This window comes from Corticium candelabrum, chromosome 1 (assembly GCF_963422355.1).
Source record: "Corticium candelabrum chromosome 1, ooCorCand1.1, whole genome shotgun sequence".
Taxonomy (NCBI): Eukaryota; Metazoa; Porifera; class Homoscleromorpha; order Homosclerophorida; family Plakinidae; genus Corticium; species Corticium candelabrum.
This window is the reverse complement of record NC_085085.1, coordinates 9898947-9925539: the sequence shown is the minus strand read 5'-3', so window position 1 is coordinate 9925539 and position 26593 is coordinate 9898947. Positions and strand designations below refer to the sequence as shown.

The window sequence follows — 26593 nt, the reverse complement described above, 5'->3', positions numbered from 1 at the left end:
TAGCATCGCCATATGCGCTCCTGTGCGAGGTACATAAATACCGTAGCGTTTATCGTGTTTCTCACGCACTACGGTACAGTAGATACGCGTTGTGATGTCAGCCAAAGCGGATTTGGTTCTAGTAGACTCAGATCTTGAACTAATTAATATAGATATTATTTGTAGACTGCCTAGATGGCTTATGTCTGGCAGCTACATGCTAAGTTGGTCCACTTGTGCACATTTTTTAAATAATGATGATAGTCTCCTGCAGAAGTACATGGAATTTTCATCATTTTGAAGGCACACTTTGATGAATCACAATTTGAGTGCAGAAGGGCTGATGGAAAAAGAAAACTTAAGTGGAACGCTGTTCCAACCATATTTCCTCACAAGGAACGACGTCAACGTATTAGAAAATCGCCATTAGCAAGACATCCAGTGGACATTTCCAAGCAAGTGAATCTGGTCTTGAGAGACCACATGTACTCAATCAGTGGTGTTTCACCAGAACCATTTTCAAAATGTAAGTCACTATGCAACAGTTCACACGTTTATGTCAGTGCATGAATTGTTCTTCACTTAATTAATAACATCTCAATCAACTGTACTATATTTATAAAACCACAAAGAAAACTGCAAATTACACACTCAGTAATGACAACAGGCACACATGTAGACATAATTTCAAAGTTTAGTAGAAGTTTCTTCAATCTTGGGATTGTTTTCATTTTTCAATTGTTTATTAAATTACTACTATGAAGAACCAAGTACAATTAATGCAAGTTAACTAATCTATCTCAATTGATTAATGTACAGCTGAACATAATTCCAACGATGATGAAGCAACTCAACATGACTCTGTAGCATATGAAACCAGTGTGGCAGATCTAGATATAGATGTGGATGAATCTAATACCCTTTCAATTGATTCCTCTACAACAGCTAGAGAAGTCGTAAAATTGAAAGCCAAATTACAAGTTTCAAGAGCCAAACTGCACAAAATTACAAGAAGAAATAATGCACTTGCTAAGCAAATGGCAAGTCAGGAATCAAAGATTAAAAAACTGTTTGCTGAAGATCAGCTGCTAGCATTGTCCCGAGGAATGCAAGGAATTCGGTGGTCATCTGCCACAGTGAAAAAAGCCTTACAACTTCGATTTGCATGTGGAGCCACAGGATATAACTTACTTTTAGCAGTGAAGGTAAATAATTTGTGTGAAGAGGAAAGAGTCTGCTGTCTCACATTAGATGAAATGTCCATTACACCTAGTATTGAGTATGATGCAAGTAGTGGACAATTGCTTGGGAATGTGACTTTGCCTGGTCATTGTGGTAGTGCCACTCATGCTCTTGTGTTTATGTTGGGAGGACTGTCATCACGGTGGAAACAGACAGTAGCATACCATTTCACAGGAAACTCCACTGACGGAACTGTAATGAAACCAATTGTGCTGGAATTATTGAATGTGCTGCAAAGATAGGCTTAAATGTCATAGCTGTGACTAGTGACATGGGATCTGCAAACCGAGCACTGTGGAAAAGCTTTGGCCTCATGACTGGAAGACACTGCAATACTGTTAGCAAAGTAGTACATCCTCAAAGTCCAACCAAATGGTTATATTTTCTCGCTGATGTTCCTCACCTAATAAGAATCTTAAGGCAGCTTTGGTTAGTGGCAAAGTCATCACTCTACCTGATGATGTTGTTAAAGCAAACAACTTGAACTGTAGTTTTGTGTCCATTACACCTGCAAAAGATCTAGTAGAGTTTGAGAACCATCATGATTTAAAATTAGCACCAAAGCTAACTAACGCCACTATTTCTCCATCACATTTTGAGAAAACGAAAGTATCACATGCACTGCATCTGTTTAGTAAGTCGGTGAGCTCTGGACTTCAATACCTTGTGAAAGAAGAAGGCCGAGGAAATGAATATCTTTCTACTGCTTGGTTTCTGGATGTGTTTAACCGGTGGTTTGATTTCATGACAAGCAGGTACCCTGCAGTTGCACTAAAGCAGATTGAATTGTGATAAATATGAAGAAGCTCTAATATTTCTTACGTCTATTATCAACTTAGTACAGAGCATGAAAATTGGAGATAAAAATGACTGGAAACCCGTGCAAGCAGGGATTATAATGTCTACAAACAGTGTTCTTGGTATCCAAGAGGAGTTGCTTTCAATGGGATACAAGTTCCTTTTGACAAGTCGTCTTACTCAAGATTGCCTTGAAAATCTTTTTAGTTTAGTCAGGCTAAAAAATCCTATTCCTTCACCACTGGCATTTAAATACGCATTAAAAGTCATTTGCATTGCACAGTTCCTGAAACAACCTCATGCATATCAAGGAAACTACCAAGAAGATGATAGAGACATAGCAATTGACTTTCTTGACCAGCCATTGAAGCTACCAAGTACTGAACTGGATCTGAAAGATTTTGAAGTGGAAATATCAGAAGCAAATTGCATAGATGACATTCAGAAGGCCGAGTTGAACAGCTTATATTACCTTGTAGGATACTGTCTACACAGCATAAAGAAAAATGAAGAAATCTGCACAGGTTGTTTTGTGGAAGTGACCAGCTGTGATCTAAGTGATCAAGACTCAGCAACGTTCACTATTCTAAAAGAGTATAAGCAAGGATGCCTTACTCAGGTATCAGAGAAAGCATTCTCTATGATGCTCAAAGTAGAAGTCATGCTAAGGAACTTCGATGAATCAGTGTTGATGACATCAAAAAATGTGAAAAGAATATTGTTGGACAAGGCTGAAGAAATAACAGTACATGATTTGTTCCTCAATTGTCATAATATCAAGCAGAAGCTACTATCAAAGTACTTGACTGTTCGCTTACACATTCTATGCAAGCAGATGAAACGTAAAAGAAAACAGGAGTTAGAGAAAGAAAAGAATCAGAGTCAAGGTGAACTAGGAAGCAAGAGCATGACAATGAGAAAATTAGTTAAAAAATTGAAATGAAAATGAATGCCCTTGTATGGAAACACAACTCTAGCCAGTCAACAAATGTGTGCATGAGTATACATGTGTGCTTGTGTAACATGTGATTAAGCATCGCATTTATACCTTTTGTAACTTGAGCTTCTGATGATGAGCCATCGTTTTATTTATACCATTCATTGCAGAAAGAAACGCGTACAGAACAACACGGCTATAAATGTTGGAATTCCGAGGCCAAAGCGCGAGGTTTTCCTTGAAGAGCGTCAGAACTGTTCAGATCGGTTGTTTGAACAATACAACGTCTCTCCTGCAGTGCAAACATTGACAGAAACAACTGAAATCTTGCAAACGGTTCATTTGGAATCTCTGTATTTCGGTAGCGCTCTCACCCGAAACCACGATGATCAGGAAACGACACAAATCGAGCTTCTGAAGAAGTAAATCATAGTCCAATAGTTGCAACAAGTAGCAACGTAAAACTCACTTTAATGTAGAAACAGCAGTAGCCTAGTATGATTTTAGACAGATTTTTTACGTAGCGCGCATGGAAACAAAATGGCGCCCTTGATACGGGTTGTCGCAACTCTCTATATATATGGCTCTGGCCTCGGTAAATAAAATGGGTGTGGCGTAGCAAAATTTTGCTAGACGTATCAGTTAGTAGATAACAGAAAAGACCGGGAATTCTGCACGCGGTTACCGAACAGAAGAAGTCCTCTTTCACCACCGTTCTCGCACTTAGCTAGCGCACGTTCGCGGCACCTGAAGCACTTGCCACTCACGTGACTGAGAAACCTAGACGTTAATTAACAAATTTATACAAACTTGCCTCGGTAATATTTTAATGCTAGTTACGCCCTTGATTGACGTTTACTTGTAATCTCAACAGCCAGGTTTTCCTATCAGAACTTGTTGTGTGCGTGCGTGCGTGCGTGTGTGTGTGTGTGTGTGTGTAGTGTGTGTGTGTGTGTGTGTGTGTGTGTGCGCGCGCCCGAGCGTGCGTGTGGGTGTGGTTAGAGATCTAGAGTCATCTCAGAGTGTGTACATCCGAGACCTTGCAGGGTTGCAAGTTCAAGTCATAGCGATGGCCAGCTATGGCATAATTTTTTTTGGGCAAGAAATTCACGCACAATTGCCCCTGTGAGTACCTGGCCCGCAGGCCCAGAGTTCTCCTGAGTAGAACCCAGCTGTTAGCTGGGGCGTGACCAGTATCTGGCAACTCCAAACGTTTAGTTTTAGTTTTAGTGTGTGTGTGTGTTCTATCACGACCTTGGCATGTGAAGCTCGTCAAATATATACTACAGTAGTAACGGTATTCAAATAGTAGCTTCATTTCAACAAATCCACGCTTAACAAAATAACATGACAGTTAGCAATGTAAATAATGCAACACTTAATTAAACTCATTAATGATGATTAAAAGTACAAGACAAGTATAGAATAAGGTATAAGTGTCGAGGAAATATTAAAATACTGTGACATTCAATTACAAGAAAACAGGCAAAGTACATTAGTCTAGTTCAACCGAATAGCTGCTTGAGATCTTGTCCTGCTTCGAGTCATCGTAACAGTTTTGAGCACAGGTGCTGTGTTGCTTGTGATATCTACGTCAAATTTCACAGCTTTCTGCCTCACTCTCCTTCCACAGTGACTTACTCTAACTCCGGATTGAGTATCTGGTCCAGTCGCTTGTTCGAGTGGTGGACCTACTTTGTCTACCTGTTTCTTCCTCAGTTGTCTTCCAGAGCGAGTTGCCATAGCTTCCTCTTGACTGCGTGATTCATCAACTTGTTCTGGAGCTGCAGCAACTCGTTCTAAATCAATCTTCTTCATTCGTCTTCCGGAGCGTGTTACTGTAGCTTTGTCATCATGGATACGTAAGTCATCAGCTTGTTGGGGAATCAGAGCCGTCTGTTTTACTTGAACTTTGTTCTTCAACTGGCTTCTAGAGCGAGTTATTCTTGCTCTGTCTTGGTCAGGCGAGTCATCAGCTTGTTGAACGGGTTTTTGTATTTGTGTTTTCTTCAACGGTTTTCCAGAATATGCTAACTCATCAGTTTGATCGATACTTCCAAATGCCAAACCACTTCTTGTTGTCATTTTCTGTTCTTTGATAGTCTTTGACACTTGCAAAGTAGAAGCCTCCACGGTATCGTCAGTCAAATCAATTGCAATTGGTTTTGACTTTACAGTCTTGCTCCTTGTGCGAATAATCATTTGATGTTCATTAGTGGCCTCTCTTACAACTGCGTTACGAGATCGCTTGACTGGCAAGGTATTCGTCACCTTGTAGCATGCTGTCCTCTTTCGACTTCTGTTGGACCTCGTGGTTGATGTAATAGCAACAATGGAAGAAACAGGAGATGGTGATTTGAAGAGATCAGTAAAACCTGTCATGTCAGTTTCCTCTTCATCCACTCGTTTCATATCAAAGAGATGAGTGTTGTAATATTGCTCTGGTTCAGGAGAACTTTTGTTCTTCATTTGCTCTGTATTAACCTGAGGCATTGCTTCAAAGTTAGAATAAGTAGAGACTTGGCTGACTGGACTCTTTATGACATTGGCGATGCCAACGAGATTAGAAGACTGTTGAGCCAATTTCAACACATACTGAGATGGACTGACCGTTTGATTGATGCCAAAATGCCCTGAAGAAGAGGACTTGTCTCCACGTAGACGCTTTCTTTGAGACCCACTGAGCATGTTTTGAGTTTTCAATGTAGAACCAGTAGAAGACTTACGAGTCAAATGAGGTGTAGCAAAGAGGTTTTTCTCATACAAATCTTCTGGAACTAAGACAGAGTCTCTTGTCATTGAACATACAGACAATCTGGCTTTGGGTGTTTTCATTAAACGCTTAAGACCATCCAATTTCGGGGTCGACATGACTTCCTTAGGCTGCACTGTGCGAGAACGTTTAGGAGAAGGGGACACAAGTTCACACGTATTGCTGCTTGCAGATGCAGGTTTGGCAGAAAAATGAAAAACTTGCTGCACCACACACTGTTTTGTCGATTTCATTCTCCTACATGCTGTCAACTTGACACGATTTTCTATAGCAGCTTTCTTCTTTGCTTGCAATTGCCTTGCCTCTGTTTTAACAATTTCTGTTCCAGCAATTGTGTCAACAATGGGAAGAGAATCCATCATCTTCACTTTCTGGATGGGAGCAGTGGTCTTTGCTACTGCTCGTCGTAATACCACACCCTTTTGAAGCTGTTTCCTTATGGGAGTAGCAAGCTTTGTTTGTGCAATTCTCGAAGGAGTAATCCTTTTTATTCTCAGCTGCTTCAGTTGAATGCCATTCTCAATAGCATGTCTCAATGGAGTTGCCATGAGCTTCCTTGTGACTCTTAGGTCTGTTTCTTGCTGAATCTGCTTTTGTAATGGTGTAGCCATCTTCTTTCTCAGTTGTCTCAGTTCAGTGCCTGATTGAATTTGTTGTCGAAGTGGTGTAGCCATCTTCATTCTCAGTTGTCTCAGTTGAGTCCCTGATTGAATCTGTTGTCGAAGTGGTGTAGCCATCTTCTTTCTCAGTTGTCTCAGTTGAGTCCCTGATTGAATTTGTTGTCGAAGTGGTGTAGCCATCTTCTTTCTCGGTTGTCTCAGTTGAGTCCCTGATTGAATTTGCTGTCGAAGTGGTGTAGCCATCTTCTTTCTCAGTTTTCTCAGTTCAGTGCCTGATCTAATTTGTTGTCGAAGTGGTGTAGACATCCTCTTTCTCAGTTGTCTCAGTTCGGTGCCTGATTGAATTTGTTGTCGAAGTGGTGTAGCCATCTTTTTCCTCAGTTGTGTGAGTTGAGTGCCTGATTGAATTTGTTTTCGAAGTGGTGTAGCCATCTTCTTTCTCAGTTGTCTCAGTTCAGTGCCTGATTGAATTTGTTGTCGAAGTGGTGTAGCCATCTTCTTTCTCAGTTGTCTCAGTTCAGTGCCTGATTGAATTTGTTGTCGAAGTGGTGTAGCCATCTTCTTTCTCAGTTGTCTCAGTTGAGTCCCTGATTGAATTTGCTGTCGAAGTGGTGTAGCCATCTTCTTTCTCAGTTTTCTCAGTTCAGTGCCTGATCTAATTTGTTGTCGAAGTGGTGTAGCCATCCTCTTTCTCAGTTGTCTCAGTTCGGTGCCTGATTGAATTTGTTGTCGAAGTGGTGTAGCCATCTTCTTTCTCAGTTTTCTCAGTTCAGTGCCTGATCTAATTTGTTGTCGAAGTGGTGTAGCCATCCTCTTTCTCAGTTGTCTCAGTTCAGTGCCTGATTGAATTTGTTGTCGAAGTGGTGTAGCCATCTTCTTCCTCAGTTGTGTTAGTTGAGTGCCTGATTGAATTTGTTTTCGAAGTGGTGTAGCCATCTTCTTTCTCAGTTGTCTCAGTTCAGTGCCTGATTGAATTTGTTGTCGAAGTGGTGTAGCCATCTTTTTCCTCAGTTGTGTTAGTTGAGTGCCTGATTGAATTTGTTTTCGAAGTGGTGTAGCCATCTTCTTCCTCAGTTGTGTGAGTTGAGTGCCTGATTGAATATGTTTTCGAAGTGGTGTCGCCATCTTCTTTCTCAGTTGTCTCAGTTCAGTGCCTGATTGAATTTGTTGTCGAAGTGGTGTAGCCATCTTCTTCCTCAGTTGTGTTAGTTGAGTGCCTGATTGAATTTGTTTTCGAAGTGGTGTAGCCATCTTCTTTCTCAGTTGTCTCAGTTGAACTCCTGATTCTGATTCCTGGCCCATTGGTGACATCCCAGTTCCAGCATCACTATTCACTTCATGCACAACATCTTCACCAGACACGGTTTTCATGAAATCTGTATTCATATGACAACCTTTCTTTGCTTCTGTTTCTTTAGAGAAGGAGCTACATGTAGCTATACTTTGCCTCAACTCTCCTTCCTTGCCACTGCCTTCAGGCAAGGTAAAACTGTGTTGAGTACCATCCTTCACACTTGTGTTCTCCTTGTTTGATGGCATGACAGTCAAAGAACATCTCTTTAGTTGACAATTCCAAAGCTTATCCACAATCCCAGGTAATGATCGACGTATTCCTGTAGGTGTTCTGCCAACCTTCACAGGAGTATTGGGAGGCAATCGGTTGTCGAATTCTTCAGGTGACAACATTGGACCAAAATGAACACTTCGTCTGTGGCCAGGAGTAGCAGTAGACGATCCTTGACAAGCATCAACATCAATTTCAAAAGATTGTGTTTCATGACTTGATTGTGTTTCCTCTTCTACTGGTGACAATACATACTTCTGGTCACATGTACATGTAGACTTTCCTTTCAGGAGACGTGGAGTCATAACTGAGGACTGGTTTGAGATGCGTTTGCGTGCTCTGATTGGTCGAGGACTAATGGATCCTGGAAAACTGCCAGATTCAGGAACAGGTGCAGCCCGTTTTGAATCAGCCTTCAAAGCACCATTCCGATTCTCATTTGTGGGCAGTTTAGGAGACTTTGACAGCCTTTCTTTTCCCACTCTCTCTGACGCTTCAATTTTCTCAGATGTGACAACACTCACGTTCTGTGTCTCAACCAACGGAGGCGATGGCTGAACATAAATAGAAACGTAAAAATGAGTGCTTGTTCACTAAGCTCACGACTTTCTTTTCTCACTCACCTGCTTAGCTACCGGCTGCTCACCGTTTGGCAACTCACACCGAAAACAGCGATCCGAAATTTTGATGATGTCGCCATCATACAAACGACACGCCTTTTCAACAGCGACGTCGTTGACAAGAGTCTTGTTTGAACTAAGGTTTTCAATCCACGGCTAGAGCAACAGACACGACATTCAACGGCAAGAGAAAAAGAAACGCAGTCCGTTGTAGTTTATCACCTGTTTGCCTTCTCCGGCGTAGAGTGTCGCGTGGCGACGCGATACGTTGCTTATCTGTATGCGCACATCGCAATCATGATCTCTGCACAAGAAAGGTGGAGACAACGGCATTAGATTTGGTTGTGAGCGAGCTAGCTAGGTAGTGGTCACCTTCCGAATACGCATTCTTTGGTGTCGAGATACACTGGATAGTGAGTGCCATCTTGGCCTGTCCTCTTGATCAAAATGAGGTCGCACAACACCGCAGACATCTCAACATAAACCGCTACTACACGAAACAAATTGTAACTGGGGCTCTATACTTAAATTTGGCGGTTGATCGAAGTCCGTTTGCTGATTGGTTGTAGGATTTAGAATTAACCAATGAAGAGCGAGTGTGTAGGAAGAGACTTATACGGGATACTCATGCGTACAACATGGCGGACATCAAAGCGTTGGAACATTCTACACTGAAGGTAACGCTTTACGTGCTTTTCTTCGCAACTATGTGTCATATCTTAGTGTATTAGCTACTTTTTCGTAAATTTGTTATGTGGATTCCCACATCGGGGTTTATTCGATATTTGAGGTCTTCGGCACTTACTAATTAACATTCTGTATTTGACATCACATAGTATTATCGTTTTGGTGTCAGGTGCCTTACGAGCTTCTCAACAAAAGATTTCGGGCGACCCAGAAGGCTGTGGATCGCGAGAGCTCGTATTTGACGACCGTCGCCAATGATTTTTCTGTGAAGATTAGGGATTGCAATGACAAGATCATGGTAAAAGAAGCCGACGACATGTTGGATAACGTCGTTCAACGCTTACAGACTCTGAAAAGAAAGGTGGGTAATTTTAATTGATATTTTGTCGCGGTCTACATTAGTAGTTTGTTGTCCATGTGTATCTCTATTTATGAAACTGCGATGATAAGGGAAATCAAACTGAACGCTTGTTAGCCAGGATTTGAATCGGTATAACAATAGGTTACCAAGAAGAGCAACTTGTTTGCAGCTACAACAAAAGAATATTGCCTTCCTGTCATTTTGGTATACCTTTCAAGTATTCGGCATGTTTGTCGCTAGATTCAGACTCTGAATCAGAGAACATTATCTTGCCCATCAACTAACTATACACTGCCATTTGTGTCAGGCTGGTTAGCGTCTGTAATCATTTAAATGTGCTCCATGTTGCTTGTTCTGTGGAGGGTGTGTTTAACTTTCAAGTTATAGGGTATCAAATTGAAAGATCTATTGTGACAAAGTAGCAAATGTTGAAATTTGTTGTTGGTGTTGTTTAGACAACTTTTCTAAATCACTATGCCTTCTCTTTCTCGATGGCATATTGTCATCGCTTTGTTCAACATTTATTGCCATGTGCTTAGACACCTGTCGGTTTGCTTTTTGTCGATGGTGTAGAGCAGGCAGATCTGTGCATGTGTACAATGACAGTGGCATAGCTACCACTGTTTAAATTTGCACGTGGACCCACATGCATGACTTCTTAAAGTACTTTGGGAGAATTAAGTCAGTCTATATCATCAGTATATGGTTGTAGCATAAACACTTCATCAGAACTGATCTTGAAGGAATTCCTTTTTGCTGTGTAAAGTTTAGGAGACAGTTTGAACAGCAAATGTATGAAAAGATATCCATTACTTTCATCAATTGTGACTTTTGGTTAAAGTCCTGCTTCGACATTGAGTAACTCGGCTGATTAGTTGTAAGTTGTGTTGCACGCATATATCAATTACGTGAGACTTACTTTTTTGGTGACGTCTTTGTTAGATTTGAGACGAAATATGTTCACATACGTGCTTGCATGCATACATGTAGTATGTTATATCGGTAACATAATACTAAATTTTGTTTGTCTTTTGTGAATTGCCATCAAGAAGTGTAGCTGTGTCACTGTGTGTTTGATGTACTGTAGTTCATACTTGTTAATTAATTAAAGGAGGTCTTCACCGATTGACGCACATGCATTAGCTAATAGTTTTTGGTCTTTTTTCAAGTTGGGAAGTTTGGTGCTATCGCAGAGCAAACTTGATAGCTGAGCATTATGATAACGCAAAAACAACATACGAGACGTTTTCTTCAAATAACATGCATTATGTGTAGGTTTTGTTTTACCGCTTCGTGTAAACTTTGATATTTGCTTAGGCGAAAGTAAAAGGTGCTTTCGCATCACTGACTCATCTCCAATCGACGGCAAAAAGCACAGATACGGCAATGGTTTGGCTTTAGAATAAAGGCACTTTGTGTCACGTGATTATGTTCAGTGTCACACGTTTCTGTGTGTTTGTTGCATCACGCAAGCCCTTTTGGACTGTAGTATGGCCTCCATTCGTAGAAAAAGAAACACGGAGGAAAGTGCAAAAGACTGAGCGATTGCAAGTCACTCAAGACAATCATGTGGAGTCTACAATGTACCAACGACTGAGTCGCTTATGAACTGTAACTTGTTCTCTTTTACTGTTAGAGTCGCCTGAAGCGTCTAGACCCGTCTCTTGTGTGTTCTCGTAGTTGGCTCGAAAAGCAAGACCAAAACAATGCGCCGCACAGCTCAGCAAGCATTCGGTTCGCAGCCCAAGGCCTTAACGTACGTTAACGTCTACTGCACGTGCGTCAATGGGTAAAGTGCTCCTGTAAGAAGAACTTTAACCAAATCAACCAACTCTCAGATGAAAGCTTTCACTTCACGACACAACCCTTTGCAGAAATGTACTGTAACGAAGAAATAAAGCATCGAAATTACCTGTACGTGTGTTTAGTACCCGTATGTGCCATCAGAGTATCTGATTGCTGGTTAGCAAGGAAGACCAATACCTGTACACTTTTCAAGGTAGCGATTGTGAGACATATGGTGGCAAGTTGTGATTTGTTGATTAAAGGAAACTGGGACCCCAAACTTATCACACAAGTATCAACTGTCTCAATATAACCGTGGAGTCTCAAAAAGAGACCTTTTTTCATAGATCGTGTTTTGTCACATTTTGGCTGCGTTAGGAGCACTTGGTATGGTTAAACCTCAACTATTTACTTCCAAATGAGGACAGAGTAACTCTTCGTGCTACATATGGGGAATCGTCTGAACAACTCGTGCCCCATTCTCTGCTTCTGTGACTGGCTGGACCGTAAGGTTCCTGCCGGAAGATAGTAGGTGTTGTATTTTTCTTTCAGCAAGTTTTAGTATTTTTAAAAATAGGGGTTGCTCTTATTGGGCACTGCAGGGTGTGCTCCAGAAGGGGCCAGGGCATTATACTATGCTATTAAACCTTGCTGGAACACTGTATTAACAGCTGAACTGCCATGACATCTTTCAATAGGTGAGTTGTAATGGAGGGTGTAGACCCTAATGCAGAGAGGGCGGGGCAATTGCGAATGTGCACTAATGCCACTCTTATCAATAGCAAACTTTGCTCTTTGTACAGTACGAACTTTCTAGTATGGTGCTGCATCTAGATATTATCTAGAGAATGAAACGTGTCATCTTGTACAACGGAAGTACTCATACAATACTTACATTGTCTGTCGGAATTATTTCTGTTTCTTTGTGGTTGCAAATGCTAGCTCTTCTATTGTCCACAGGAGAAAGGAATAACCATTGCTGATCATATGTAGGGCTTCAACCTGTTACCTACTTGTCATTATTTGCACGTAGTGACCAACATCGGTCTACATTTATAAACTAGAGCACGCGCCTGCTTACATCTAATTGTTTGCAGTGAGTCCAGCAAGAAACGTACAAGCAATCAGACATACTGGTAGCACTCCTGCAGAGAATTATAAATGTCGTATGAATTCCCCACTGTCCGTATGTTGAAAAGGGTGACTGGGGCTAGCTACGCAAGATCTAATAGGCATCTATTCTACCGGTTCCCTCATACTATCTATGTGTAGTAGACCAGTCTTGCCTGTATATATGTCAAGTGAGACAGTGACACATTATAATGTCAGGCGGCAGAATCCATCAAAAGCAACACCTTGCTCCAAGTTTTCATTCAATGAGGCCTTAGGAATATGTGCTAGTCTTGCATCCACTACGGAGAAAACAAGGGAGATTGTAATAGAACGATTCGCAGGCCCTCAAAACTATGACTACCGTCACTGCCGGATGTTGCCCCACGACACTGCTGTAATCGTATGCAATGAGGCAAACCACATAGTCAGTATGGGACTTCGACGTTGTTCATTGGTTGAGGACTAAACCCGTGTCTAGTATTCATACGTCTAGTAACATAATTGCTATGAAAGTAATTCTACAGATGTATGGTTGGTTACCTGTGTGAGAGTCATTGTATTGTAATTAGTTAGGAGTATTTGATTACTGATGCTTTGCGCTGATCAGGCTGATGATGGTCTGGAACAAGAGTTGCAATTGGTTGACACGTGTAGAAAACGATTGGAGCACTTGAGTGAGTATGCTACAGAGGGACGATTGGCGATGCCAGCTGTCCAAGCATGGAAGCGCAAGAGGATGGACCGAATGTTAGTTGACCACTGCCTTCGATCAGGATTCTATGACACAGCAGTACAACTGGCAAAAGATGCCAACATTGAAGTGAGTCGACTGATTGTTTTGACCAATTGTTTTTTTGCTATTTTTTGTGTGATTGTGTTATTGTAAGCTAATGGTATCTGGTGAACTCGAACTGCTAACATATCTTATTCAGAGCAGAATATAACAGTTGGACATCGGGCTGTGTCTGACTAAATGTGGACAATGTCCGTTCAGTTCGTTTATGGAAAAATATACCCAATTGCCAAACTCTTGGCGCATGCAGTTGTAAGGCAGTTGGTTGTTGTTGTACCCAACTCCAACGTGAGAGTGTTTTCATTTATGTTTTCAGGCTACATGCTTAAATGTCTTGTAAAAGTTTGTGTAATTAATTCAAGGTTGCCACACTTTTTTTGCTGAAAATTTGTAGGCGAATGTCACTGATGGCAACATGCACACCTGGTCTTGTTGGAACCATGCCCATTACTCGTCAGAATTTCCATACACAAATCAGTCTTTGCAAGCTAGGTTCTTTATTGTTGTTTCAGGAGCATTAATTAAGTACTGTACTGCTTATCTAATCTTTATAACACAAATCACTTGCACCATGCTTGCTACAATTGACGCATGTACGTACTTGCTACAGGTTCGGGATCTCTCATTTCTGAGTCGAACTGCTGGATTTCTCCATTGCTCAACACCTTATGATCTTCCACGAAGAGAAGCTACTAGAAGTTTAGCTATTATTTATTTTGCACACATCCAGGTTTGGCTTTAGCCTCATGAGGTCCAGAAGCACAGAAGCAACCACCAGAACGTCGTGAACGGGATGCTTTATCACAAAACTATGGTCTCAGAGATTCCGAAACCGTTCCGCAACAAGTAAATTGGGCATAAGGAAGAAGAATAACACCGTCTACACGAAGCTTGGAGACGCTGTGTTGTGAGATAGCCATGACATATTCAACATCCTATTTATTCGTAGGCGCACCTGTATTTTTGCAGGCAACATTTTGCAGCAAGAATTTGTGGGATGGCATTTCTGCTAATTGATGTCGACGCCCAAGTTGGTTGATATTTCGAGGCTGTATTAGTAATGTCTGTTACTATACTACAGTGCACGTACAGGTTTGGCAACCTGACAGCGGTCTTACACTGTGGATGCTGTGAAACAGCAGGTCGAAGTTGCTTCCGGTTCTTCAAGTTCCGGTTAAGGGCGTGGTGTAGTGTGCATGTCACAGAGAGGAGACTCCACGCTAGCGTGTACTGTAAACAAAGGAATCTGTGGAGAAAGAATAGTTCAATATTGCATAGCTGCAGGATGCATTGACTCGTGCAAATCAGACGCAAGTGTGTTTTGATTTTCGAAGATCCCAAGCTAAGAAAAGAGTGGGAATCACGAATAAGGAGGACAAGAGACGGTTGTAGTTGTCCGGTTGACTACTACTGAGTACGATGCGTCCTACTAAGTGGACAGGAGTCTGTAGTAGCCACTTTGAGTCTGATTGCTTTGTATAGCGAGGTCTATTCAAGGACTTTGGTCTGGGTTGTAGAAGAGCGAAATTGAGGTCACCGTTTTCCATGGAGCTGCATCCACACTTCAAGATGAAAGCACTCTAGAACCTCAGCAAAAGAAATAACCGCATATGAGAAATTGGAGAAATTGGAGAAATGAGAGTAACGAAGAATCTCGTCCTGAAGTTACACTACTGCAAATGGCTAGGAGAGGTCAGACACTCTTAGTCTCGCATAGCCAGACCCTTTCTGCCATCGTATGCATTACAGTACTATCCCTACAGTGAAGTCTTAAACTTGTGTCAACTTTCGTCAACGTGAATTGAACACACGAGCGTCAACTCATTTGTTTCTTTCTCACAGCATTAGCTAGTTTTACATGAAAAACTAGACTCGGTACACATACGCCATTATATTCTCGTTACTATTCGACAGTATTATCACATCAGTATTTTTAGACAACCTCAAATACGTTTTGACAACACACGCACTCCACACGAGTACGTATTCATCATCTCACAATGACCGCAGCTACATTTGTGATGGTTGTTTACGTACCCTGATGTGCATTGGTTACATTTGCTACTTCTACTTCTACTTACGGTGGTGACAGGCTATCAGGTGGCCTGTTCTCTTTCTTGTCGGCTTCAGTGGGGGGGGGGGGATCTCTCAGCTTCAGAGCCACTGTCGCTGAGCTTGAATCAGTTTGTTCTAATGGCTCCCAGCAAATCTTCCTCATCCTGCAATTCTTGTTATGATGGAAGAGTATCATCACTTGAAACCTCCGGAGGGCTCTTCAGAAGAATAACTGTCGCTGTCGTCATCTCCATTGTAGTAGCATTGCCTTGGATCTGAAGATGTAGTCATTTTTACTGTCTGCTGACTATACACATGTACATGGGTCTCCCCTCTGTGATGTGCACAGTACACCACGCCTATTATCGGAACTTGAAGAACCGGAAGGAACTTTGATCTGCTATTTCACAAGCGAAGACTTTAACTTAAAAATCTGAAACTATTTTTCCTGTCGTGTATGCAACTAGAACTGTCGATTTTCAATATAAAAGGATTTTTGGTTTTGGCATTGCAGTTATCCTTAAAATTTATTTAGTGAATGTGTGGCATGAAATGCAGAGATCAATGCAACATGACACTTCATGGGGGCTGGACGAATGTGTGATGTGGTAATAGATGTGTTGATAGGGGTGGGACCAAACCCATGTCCAACTCTCAAATGTTATAGTCCAGTCTGTTATTAATGCATATTAGTGCAGTAGGGTGTCACTTATCCGAACAGAACCCGGCCCTGTTCATAAATCTAAATTAACCGATTAACTGACATTTACTCACTACACCTACACAACCAAACGTCAACATTTAACTTTTGTGACAAGTGAACATTGCTATGGTGTGTTTCAATTTTGTGGTATGTACCTACATAGTGTCCATTGAGACACTGGTACAGTTTTTGTTACGAGTATTGACAAGCTGTGTTTGGGGATCTGCTGAGGTATTGGTTCGCTCTTGCCTTCTTTATCCAGCCTCTTAAAATTGTGTCGTATCTGTCTACGGACACTCCCACACAGGCACAACTTGAGTTTGTATACACTGATGGCACATGTAGTGCTCATGATACCTTCTGTATCATGTAATATTGTATGGTGATGTATTAAGATAACATCACCATACATGTAGGTTAGTCAGCAGTGGTGTACATTGTGTACTTGTTGCCAATTTCTGACATACTGATGTTAGGATTATTTCCATGCTATCAGTTCAATGTTTTTATAGTACTATTCTATATGATGTCTGACTTGAAGTGCCACTCATAGCAATTGTTGGTTTCTGTTTTATATCAGCAACTTGTTGACATTGAGGTGTTTATGGTGTCTCGTCGAGTTGAAGACTGTTTGTCTAACAAAGACACTGCACCATGTTTATCATGGTGTTATGAAAACAAGTCAAAGCTAAGAAAACTAAAGGTGGAACAGTGTTTATTATTTTTCGTTTCCGAAGGCTTTATTGTTCTGTTCTACAGAGTACGTTAGAATTTAATGTTCGTGTACAAGACTTCATTGAATTGGTTAGAGACGGAAAGCGAGTAGATGCAGTAAAGTAAGTTAATTGAAATTTGTGATTTGATTGTGGTGTGGAACCTGCAGATTGATTTGGTGGGTTTGGTCAGTGCAAACACAGTGTCCATGATGCATATGCACTATCGGTGTTTACATCAATGGAATTGTGTTCTAATTACAGCACCCATTCAACTAAAGTGTGGTTAGTGGTTGTAATGTAGAATTGTACCCAGTCTTCTCCTCCCGCGTGAAGAACTAGCGTGGTAGGTTTTCAGTGTGCTGATTGGTCAAAACTGTAATGCGAGACAAAAATGTTGTTACAAAGGCACCCCTAGGATTCTATTAGAATGAGCAATTACCTACACAATTAGAGGTTATTAGCAATTGTTATTGCCACTCAAGGTGCAAGCTCATTAGTGTTCTGTGACATCCTCTGCTGTGGACATCCTCAGAATGACGTCTTCTTCAGCCAGAATTGACAGAGATGTCTCTAGCTGCTCAGTAGGAAGTGAATGGTAGCCAATAGACGACAGGAGCATGTATAAGGTGCATTTGCTACTGCAAAATAGTGAAGCTACAATGTTCATGAAGCGAGTTTTTGGATCGTCGCAAGGAAAACGATCTACTTTGTAACTCTAATCTCTGAATAGTCCCTAGAAAGCATAACAACATGTGTTGGTTTGGGACATTTAGCATAGTACTCTTGTGAGACTAATTACTGGACACCATATTATCAATGCAGGTGGCAACAATTTACAGTATCAGTTTCCAATTTATTAACTTAAAACTAATGAAATAAATGGTCACATGACATAATATGTTACCAGTCCTTCTCCTGGCTAGTGGAACAAAAAGCTCATGCTAGAACATGTGGAGCACGTGTGAGGAGAAGCACTGGGTATGAGTCTAGTTGTAAGGTGAATAATTCAGCAAGATTGTCAGGCTGTGCCGAGGAAGCCAATGCTTCTTTCTGATAATTCCTTAGTGGAGGAAGGCAAGTTTGATTCATCATGTGAGGAACTGTCCTACACAAGGTCTTGTAATTAGAACAGCCACATTTTGTAGCCATGTGAATGTGTAGTACAAGACACTGGCAGTGATAGTTATATCTATACAAGCTCCAACGCCCGGCTTCGCCCGGGGGACAACACATGCCAGGTGCTTCTCCTTTCCACTTCATAGTGCCGCAGTTGACACACACATTTGTCATAAAGCCAATACAACACGGAAGTGGAGAACAGAGGTTACTTCTGTTCTTGCCAATGCATACTATGACACGAGAAATTTCAAAACACCTTGACGTAGATAGTGAATTAGGCAGTAGTGACACAGATCAGCAATTTACTCAACGCAACGTGTATCGTTTCACAAGAAAAACACTCGCAACTGTCAGCAACATCTGTAGACCAACGACTGTCTGCATGTCTATGATTATAACTGTTTGTTCATGTAATTTTGGCATTGCAGCTATGGCCAGTATGATACTAGTAATTTGCAGGCTTTTATGTACTGTTCAGTGTTCTAACTAGGAATTTTACCAGTCTGCTATGCTAATTAGTTATGATGTCACAGATAAACTATGACATCACAAATACTATGTCACTTCTGTTCTTCACCTGGACCGTTTCATTTGGACTCAGTGCCACTTATCTAATTCTTGGATGTCTTCTGAAGACATTTACTGATTTGAACAGCTCTTTTAGACCAAGTTAGGGACATTACTAACTTCCATAGAATTGCCTTGAGACAGTGCACTGTCTCGATAGCATTGAGTCTGCGCAATTATTTCTTTCTTTGTCAGATTCACTTGTACAGGTCTGTGACAGTGTTGTCACGGCAGCAGGTTCCAAAGACACTGTTGCAGCTGATGTAGTCTCTTGTCTCTGATTCAGACGTTTTGCTGCTGAAGGCAAGCACCGTAGGTGGACATTGTGTGCCATTTCAGTATTTTTGAAATGGGAATTCCTGGAGAGGAGGGCTATCAATAGAAATCTCCATCAAGCAGTTAATTGTGGAATTCGGCAGACAATTGCGACGAGCTGATTTCATTAGTCCTAATCTGCTAAAGTCACGTCCACCGTCTGCAGTACTCAAAATGATGGCCAGACCCCAGTTAATCATTGTAAGTACATTTGGAAAATCAGGAGCATAGTTCTTGTGAAGGGCAATGGCAAGAGCAGAGACAGATTTACAAGCCATCAATGATGGAATAGAGCAAACAAGGGCTTTCAGCCGAATCCATTTTGTCATAATATCATCTACTGCCACAAGTGCAGGAACAATTTCTTTGTCAATTACCTTTTCACCTAGTGCCTCCAGCAGAATTCCAAGCTTCTCTGTGCCAAAGTTTGCAAGATCATCTGATTGGTTGTCCTGAATTCGGGAAGGATTGAGTATTCTAAAGTCATTTGCAATTTATCTATTAGAGCTTGGAGATATAGCAAAACGAATGTTTTGGTTGAACCTTTCTTCTGAACATCAGAATGCTGAATCTTCACTTTCCAGATAATCACACAGCTTTCTCTCTTGGGTGCCAAAATGGGTGAACATCTGCTGAATGCAGAGAACTGTTGTATCCAAGGCAGGCTTTAACTGGCTGTAGTCAAGATTTGACTCTTGAAATTTCCATGACAAGTGAGAGAGATGGGACAATACATCAGCCAGTAGCAACAAATCCGAATGTTTTGACACGATTAGCATAGGCCTTCGCAGCTGGATCTTTACATTTTGTGGCACCTCTTCAGTGCTGTGATGACTGCAGGAAGGCTTCTTATAGCATCATCACATCTCACAGCATCATCTTGTGATAACCACTTGACAAACTTAGGCTCGTTTAACTTTGTTTCCTTTATCTCTAGCAATGCTTGAATTTGGTGTAATGAAGATTCTCGTTTTGGAGAATTATCAAAGAACTTAAAGACTCCTCCACCTAGGGTTGGCTGAAGAACATCCATTAAATAGGCTATCGTTTGACAGGCATCAGCAGCAGCTAATTCTTCCCTGTGGGCCACACAGTGCACATGGACCATATGTGGGTTAACAGCTTTCAGTCTAGTAGCCACACCAGTATGTCTGCCAGAAAAATTCGCTGTCCCATTTGTGCCAAAATGTACTCTTCGCATGTTGATACCACACTACATGCACTTCTGTGAGATAACATTTGAGAGAGTTTCAGCGGTTTTGTTGGGAACAGCCTGAATTGCACCGAAACGACTTACCATCCTACCCTGTAAGATAAACTGCAGATGAAGATAGAGCTGAGTGATATTTGCTACATCAGTTGTCTCATCTGCTGACAGTCCCACAAATGTACGCTGCTGCAACAAGTCAGTGGTTTCATCATGTATAACGCTAGCAAGCGCTTGCAGCATTTGTGTGGTCACTGGTGTAGGTTGCATTTTTTTGCAAAATGTAGTGAGGACAGGTCCACTCCAACTTGCACCAAAAATTCCTTTAACGAATGCCACTTAGTGGAATATCCTCCTTGGCAATCCAATCTAAGTCTTTCAACACACAAACCACAACGTAATCGCACCTGTCATTCAACAGAAGGTTGTGTTTCGTGACAGCAGCACCAAAATCCACTCGTTGTGTCCATTTGTCTTAACTTCAATGCAGTCTCAAGCTTCTCAATGAGCTGCAGATGCCTCATGACCTTTCACGGAGTGCAACTTCACCCTCCTACATCCTGCGGTCCACCAAGCACTCACGCCACTTCCTCCACCACTTGACCTTGGCTGTTGTGTCAAGCAGACAGAAAAGAACATACGAATGCCGTCTGCAGTGTGACGAATGATAAGCCAATCGCGTGGGGACGTCCATTTCGAAAACGCTTCAGGCAATTTCTTGACTACGTTACAATGACTCTCGCCAGGAGCGTTCTACTCTCACTCATCTTATTTGTTGGTCATTCCTGGATTAGAGATGGATGTCACATGTGCATTTACTTAGGTGTATGCTAGGCTTTTTGTGCTAAAACACGTGGAGCGCGCATGAGGAGAGTACTGGGTACGAGTCTAGGCGTATACGTCATCGTACGAAAATGGGCTGAAACGTCATGTTACGTAGAGATTGAGCATAGGAAAGGTTCCAGTCTATATGTCCGTAACCCTGGTAAGTAGGTGTTCTTTGTTTGTGTAGACCTTACAGCCGGCTCTAGTTAGAACTATGCTGTTGCTGATTATATATCACAGTTCAATATTGTGTGCTCATGCTGTATTGTTTCATTCTCATGTATTGTGTTGATAATTATGATGTGTATGATACCTGTAGGTATGCACAGAAACATTTGAGTTCAGCCGAACCTCATCTTCTTGGTGAAGTTCAGTCAGCGATGTGCTTACTAGCGTTCTCTCCTCAAACTGAATGTCTACGATACAAAGTCAGTTTTCATAGTGACTGCATTCATTGTTTGCTTATTTTGTGACTTGCAGAAATTGTTTGACCCCAAACGATGGGATGACCTGGTCACACAGTTTCGCCAAGACAATTTTGCTCTTCATCAACTGAATGGCCAGTCAATAATGTCAGTCACATTGCAAGCTGGCCTCTCTGCTCTGAAAACACCGTATGTGTTACTTGTGTACTCAAGAGTAACCTACTATACTGTGTGTGTGTTTTTTTGTAGGCAATGTTACCAGAAGGCCCAGCAGAACATTGATTGTCCTGTATGCACACAACCATTAAACTGTCTTGCTACTCCTCTGCCATTTGCACACTGTACTCAATCACGCTTAGTTTGCTGTGCCAGTGGTAGTCGGATGAATGAGCACAATCCACCAATGGTTCTACCGAATGGATATGTTTATGGTCATAATGTAAGGACCATTCACGAGTGCATGGGTTGCCATAGTGTGGAAATATAATCATAGCATCATGTCTTATTTCTCCTACCTGAAATCGTGTGTGTGTGTGTGTGTGTGTGTGTGTGTGTGTGTGTGTCTGTGTGTGTGTCTGTGTGTCTGTCTGTCTCTCTGTCTGTCTGTCTGCACATGTACATGTTTGCGTGTGGGTCAGGTGTTAGATGTGTGTGTTATACTTGTCTCTATGGTTCGTGGTTTTGTTTTCAGGCACTGGTGGCTATGGCAGAAAGCAACAATGGGAGAATCACATGTCCCCGAACGAAAGAGCAGTACAAACTAAGAGATGCAGAAAAGGTTTATATTATGTAGACAGGTTTGGATTGTAACAATATTGAACGTAAATTGTTGCATCATTACAAGTTATATTGCATGACTATTGAACATATAGACAATGTATAGCCCATTTCTCGTTTCTACCAATTGGTCTTTGAAGGTACAGTATTTATCACAGTATCCAATTTCTACTTTGTTTTTGTTCGAGTTGGCATCACCTTGGTTGCTTTATGAAATATGTAGTTGAAAACAGAGAGGATGCCGTAACGACGACTTCTCTTGGATGACAAAGCATCAGCAACAGCATCTCCATCATCTAAATGACTTCAGTATAGGGATCAGTCGGTTATTTCTATTTGCATGTATTGGATGGCAATCTTTCAGTTGGGATGTCTTTAACTAAAGGGACGCACACACAAACCAGATGTTTTGCGTGCTGGTGGTTTGGATACGGTTTGAAAAACTGTATACAACAATCAAAATCTGGAAATCAGAGAAAGTTAGCACGACAACATTGGAACGATGTGATACCATACTACAAACTCTACATTCTTACCACACAGAATCCCCCCCCCCCCCCCCGTAAAATATTGCGAGTTTGGGTTGGGCTGAGAAAACAGCAAGAGATAGCCTATTCTACAGATACTACACGTGGAAACGTGTGAAAATTCCGTTTGGAAAGTAAGTCATTCAGGACAGAAATGGTGGAAATATCGTATTCCACGATTGCATGCGACTGGGAGCAGGACTGCAAGGGGTAATGACAATGTTTTCAAAAAGAAGTTGTACTGCTGCAAAGAGGCACAGTGGCTTAAGGCAAGGGTCTGGCTGACCTCGCAAGAACGAAAATAAAGTGACTTACAGGACGATATGGCTAGAGAAATCAATATACAGCAAGTCTTGTAAAATGAAAGATTGCCTACACAGTCCAGATTCTTCAAACATGTGCATAATCTGGACTGTGTCCCTTTAATTGTGGACGATAATGGAGCGGGTGCATTTACAAGGAGGTGGGTCTGCAACATATAGCATACTTACTATGAACAGTAACTATTGGTGTTGTTGTTGGCAGAACATTTTCATTGGCTGAGAGTGAGACAAAATACGTGAATGGTACCAGCCACAGACAAACTGTGAAGTAAGCCAATATCTAGAGAAAGATTAGACAATGAAGAATAGTAGCCAAATATCAGAACCAATACCGTATTCCAACCTCTGAAAATGGGTAATACACAGTTGTGAAGAACTGAAATGCCACATAGTGGTTAACGGATAACATGACTGCAACAGAAGGCTCAATAAGCAATTCTTCATATTCGAAGATTAAAGCACACGTCATTAAGGCAAGCGTACATACAAGCTTGCACTACCCTAAGTCTTGCACTACCCAAAGTCTTGTCATCAGCCTAGCCTTACACCTGCCACTGCCTATATGACCAGTGTTGTTTATTTTGTTACAGGACATGAACTTGTTAAAGGAGGTGGCATTGAAAACATTTAACGCATGGGCTTAGAGGCTCGACCATTCATTGTCACAACAAAACCATTTCAGTCTTAAGCCTGGTTCACAGTATTGATGCTGACATTGATGCTGACGCTGGAATAGAAATGAATCCTATTCCAGCATCAGCTTCAAGGGTCAAGACCAAAGGATGCCTCCTGCGTTGTTGAGCGTCAGCGGCTATGTTGAGCGTCAGCGGCTATGTTGTGAACCAGGCTTTACTATAACATTTTTCTCTCCCATTCACAACTGAAGATGCTAAACTTCCATTGTCATTTGTAAATACTTCAAAGTATCAAAACCTGGAAATATTTTAACCAAGCCTAGTTCACACTGACATTGGTCAAAACAATGAATTTGTAATTAATTTTGTTTTGAGATTAGGTGGAGCCAATGATATAGAGTATTTTGTCTATTGAATTTCCTTGAATAAAATTCATATGTATGTGAACTTCTATTATCAAGAGGTAAAGATGTAAAATGCACTAGACATGCATTCACACTAACCATACAATATAGGCAAAACTGTGATCACCCATTGCAATGAAAATCCCATATAAAATTCTAATTTGCATTACTAAAGAGTTGATATTTAAGTTTGAAATATAGTATCAATACCGGTAATATAAGAGTGATGGTTATAGGTATGTAAAGCATGTTAATCAATTAGAGTAATAGTTTTGTTGAAGGAGGGGTGGTTCTTCTAAGCTTGCAGCTTACCTATAGCAGACAGAAAACGTGTTGAACTCAGAGAGACAAACGGAAAGTTCTTCAACAGCAATGCACAAGTAGCATTAGCGAGGAAGCCAGTTCCGATCACAAATGCAGGAATATCTTCCCACAGCCATATACATACATGAACTACTGCCACCACCTTGAGAACAATCAGAATGTATAGCAAATATGTTGTTCATGATATAAATACGGTTATACTCTACCACAGTATTATTTTGTTTCTATTATTGCAGCCATTCTTTCATTGGTTATTGACTAATTTAACAAAATTATGTGAATTGCAAAAGTACTGTCTTCATCTCGCCAGTCAACTAAGTACTTGGTCATCCGTAGCCACCAATCAAACCATGTCTCGTCATTAATGCAAGTATATGTAACATCTCTCGGCTATACAACAATCTTATTCACTCTCTCCAAGCATGGTGGTTTGCAACTAGCAATTGACAGCAATGACAATACTGTAAAGTCTTGTCAAAATGCTGTGGCTTATATGAACTTTCAGGAAATTTGGGCTTCTATTTAATTAATTAAGACATGCTGATACGCAATCATGTGCACAATATCCACATTTTCAAGTTCTAAAATAATGCTCAGTGTTTGTTATTCACCTCACAGTGCTTTATGACTCTGATGGAAGTGCACAAATAAGTGCCTTCATTCAAACATGCCAAAACGATACATTAATATATAATATAGGGAGAGAAGTTTAGTCATGTAGAGCAGCTCAAGAATAAAGTCGAATCACAACCCCCACTATCTCTCAGCTTCATCAGAACAATCATCCTGGGACAAGTAATTGTACATACCACATGTACTGTGTTTCCGCACATTTACCTGCTTGCCAGTTTAGGCTAGGGTCTACCAGGGAGAAAGTGTACCCAAGGGTACCAACATGCCATAGAAAGTGAGGTAATACGACAAAATCCTACCCAAGACTGGACTCATGTATGCTGCAGCTTCCTATTGGCCAATGATACTGTATACATAAACTACAAACAACATACTCTTGTCACTTGTAATTACTTATAGTAATGTTTCATTTTCCTCCATAAGACTTTTCCTCTTTGTCGTCTTTGTCCTCTTCATCATCTTTGTCCTCTTCATCGTCTTTGTCCACATTCGCTAGCAACTCTGGCCTTGTTTACGCCCGACTCGTCATACTTACATACTATGATAGTGCTCAAAGTCTTTCTCAATGGATAGGACTCTCTGCCACGCTGTGAACATTGCTCTACATTCTCTGTCATGTTCTCACTGTCTCTTGGGTCGTGAGTAGAAGCCAGATTCTCAGCAAGCACAACATCATGTCCGCCACTTTAATTAATCAATTAAGTTAAGCGACCTATAGTGGACGTGAAATTACGTCCTCACCATTATATCAAAGCTCCTCTACCTTATACCAGTGAGCTGGTACAGTTACCAGACTCAAACAAGCCACTTTCTGGTTAACCTGACTCAGCATGCAGCTAAATGTGCGAAAATACGGTACCATGTACAGTGTGTAGCACGTGTACAAAAGGACATGGACACAGAGTCTGGCACAAATACTAGTGGTGGCCACTATTTGAAAGTGGCTTGTGCGGCGTCTATTCAAGAGTGGGTTCTATTTGAGAGGAGCTCTTAATTAATTGACTGTATTCACTAAAACAGCATGGTAGCTTGTATAATATGCTGTATACGTATAGAATACTAGAACAGCTGGAACGACATATACATGGGCATGAGGTTGGTATGCTATGTGTAAACAACGATTGAAGAATCCATGTCTATTCCATCACAGTACACAGTAGAAAGTTGACGTTATCTAACTCTATGGTATGGTTTATCTTGCTTTGATATCTAAATCTGCAATAATATGTTGTATTCGAAGAAACATACAGAACATACAGCTGTAGAGTAATTATTAATTAAAAACCTTTACACCCCCCACATGAAATCAAAGTACAAGATTAGTAGTTCATTCGTTTACATTTATGAATTGAGTAGGTACATTACCAAACGAAAACACCTCAATTAATTAATAAGAGAAACCATTATTACAGTAATTCTCCGTCACAAAGGCACGCAATATTCTGACTAATATTCATACCCAAACAATGAGTGTAATAATTTTCCTTGCTATTACGGTGTATTCTTCCACCAACTCGGCCAAGTAGTAGAGGCCAGCAGCTGTTCAGTTAAAACAGAAATCAATTTGGTTAAAGATTAGACTAAGACAAGTTTACATACCTACACATAAAATACCGAATCCTAACTGAATTGCACACGCAAACCAAGAAAGAACCCACAGAAACATGGGGTCGTCTTAGGATATACGGGCTATAAACGCTGAGAAGATGGCGCGTGTAGCCAGACCTCAATCTCGCGCCTGCCGGCACGCTCGCGCGCAGCTCTAG

The 26593-nt window shown here is 41.2% G+C and overlaps 4 protein-coding genes and 1 long non-coding RNA gene across 10 annotated transcripts; 2 read left to right on the top strand and 3 right to left on the bottom strand.

Annotated features, from left to right (window-relative positions):
• Positions 1–848: 848 nt before the first annotated feature.
• Positions 849–3565, bottom strand: LOC134183776 (uncharacterized). 4 transcript variants are annotated; one of them, XR_009970568.1, is made up of 6 exons: positions 3331–3565; positions 3068–3248; positions 1885–1992; positions 1676–1729; positions 1171–1624; positions 849–1107 (listed from the first exon to the last, which is right to left on the bottom strand). It is a non-coding gene; the product is annotated as an uncharacterized LOC134183776 (long non-coding RNA). The 4 variants fall into 4 exon arrangements; XR_009970578.1 differs by lacking the exon at positions 1885–1992 and having other exon boundaries at positions 1171–1451; positions 1508–1624; XR_009970570.1 differs by lacking the exon at positions 1885–1992 and having other exon boundaries at positions 3331–3370; positions 3426–3541.
• LOC134183767 (uncharacterized) lies at positions 2003–3040 on the top strand. Its single transcript, XM_062651357.1, has one exon. The coding sequence runs from the start codon at positions 2069–2071 to the stop codon at positions 2960–2962; it is 894 nt and encodes a 297-aa protein (XP_062507341.1). The 5' UTR covers positions 2003–2068; the 3' UTR covers positions 2963–3040.
• Positions 3566–4248: 683 nt separating the features above from the next.
• LOC134185652 (proliferation marker protein Ki-67-like) lies at positions 4249–9038 on the bottom strand. Of its 2 annotated transcripts, XM_062653503.1 has the most exons (5): positions 8906–9038; positions 8756–8837; positions 8537–8689; positions 7744–8467; positions 4249–7683 (listed from the first exon to the last, which is right to left on the bottom strand). In XM_062653503.1, exons 1-5 carry the CDS (start codon positions 9004–9006, stop codon positions 4457–4459), a joined length of 4287 nt encoding a protein of 1428 aa, XP_062509487.1. In that variant the 5' UTR covers positions 9007–9038; the 3' UTR covers positions 4249–4456. The 2 variants fall into 2 exon arrangements, with proteins under 2 accessions (XP_062509487.1, XP_062509478.1); XM_062653494.1 differs by having other exon boundaries at positions 4249–8467.
• Positions 9039–9152: 114 nt separating this feature from the next.
• LOC134187626 (E3 ubiquitin-protein transferase MAEA-like) lies at positions 9153–22141 on the top strand. The gene is made up of 9 exons (XM_062655781.1): positions 9153–9210; positions 9390–9581; positions 13087–13299; positions 16611–16733; positions 16790–16866; positions 21099–21207; positions 21260–21393; positions 21454–21643; positions 21896–22141. Exons 1-9 carry the CDS (start codon positions 9172–9174, stop codon positions 21995–21997), a joined length of 1179 nt encoding a protein of 392 aa, XP_062511765.1. The 5' UTR covers positions 9153–9171; the 3' UTR covers positions 21998–22141.
• Positions 22129–26534, bottom strand: LOC134187635 (protein TEX261-like). Of its 2 annotated transcripts, none has more exons than XM_062655790.1 (6): positions 26427–26534; positions 26287–26366; positions 24183–24336; positions 23175–23242; positions 23000–23111; positions 22129–22277 (listed from the first exon to the last, which is right to left on the bottom strand). In XM_062655790.1, exons 1-6 carry the CDS (start codon positions 26491–26493, stop codon positions 22150–22152), a joined length of 609 nt encoding a protein of 202 aa, XP_062511774.1. In that variant the 5' UTR covers positions 26494–26534; the 3' UTR covers positions 22129–22149. The 2 variants fall into 2 exon arrangements, with proteins under 2 accessions (XP_062511774.1, XP_062511781.1); XM_062655797.1 differs by having other exon boundaries at positions 22149–22285; positions 26427–26520.
• Between the last annotated feature and the right edge of the window lie 59 nt (positions 26535–26593).

Excerpts from the sequence above, each read along its gene's own strand:
- LOC134183767 (XM_062651357.1), top strand. The coding sequence starts at position 2,069 with ATGAAAATTGGAGATAAAAATGACTGGAAACCCGTGCAAGCAGGGATT.
- LOC134185652 (XM_062653494.1), bottom strand. The coding sequence starts at position 9,006 with ATGTCTGCGGTGTTGTGCGACCTCATTTTGATCAAGAGGACAGGCCAA. Across the intron at positions 8,838-8,905 it reads AAAGAATGCGTATTCGGAAG|AGATCATGATTGCGATGTGC; the intron begins GTGACCACTACC and ends TTTCTTGTGCAG. Across the intron at positions 8,468-8,536 it reads AGCAGCCGGTAGCTAAGCAG|CCATCGCCTCCGTTGGTTGA; the intron begins GTGAGTGAGAAA and ends ATTTATGTTCAG.
- LOC134187626 (XM_062655781.1), top strand. The coding sequence starts at position 9,172 with ATGGCGGACATCAAAGCGTTGGAACATTCTACACTGAAG. Across the intron at positions 9,582-13,086 it reads TACAGACTCTGAAAAGAAAG|GCTGATGATGGTCTGGAACA; the intron begins GTGGGTAATTTT and ends TGCGCTGATCAG. Across the intron at positions 21,394-21,453 it reads CTCTCTGCTCTGAAAACACC|GCAATGTTACCAGAAGGCCC; the intron begins GTATGTGTTACT and ends GTTTTTTTGTAG.
- LOC134187635 (XM_062655790.1), bottom strand. The coding sequence starts at position 26,493 with ATGTTTCTGTGGGTTCTTTCTTGGTTTGCGTGTGCAATTCAGTTAGGA. Across the intron at positions 23,243-24,182 it reads ACGTTTTCTGTCTGCTATAG|TCATGTTATCCGTTAACCAC; the intron begins GTAAGCTGCAAG and ends CTTCTGTTGCAG. Across the intron at positions 22,278-22,999 it reads ACCAATAGTTACTGTTCATA|ATGATGGAGATGCTGTTGCT; the intron begins GTAAGTATGCTA and ends GAAGTCATTTAG.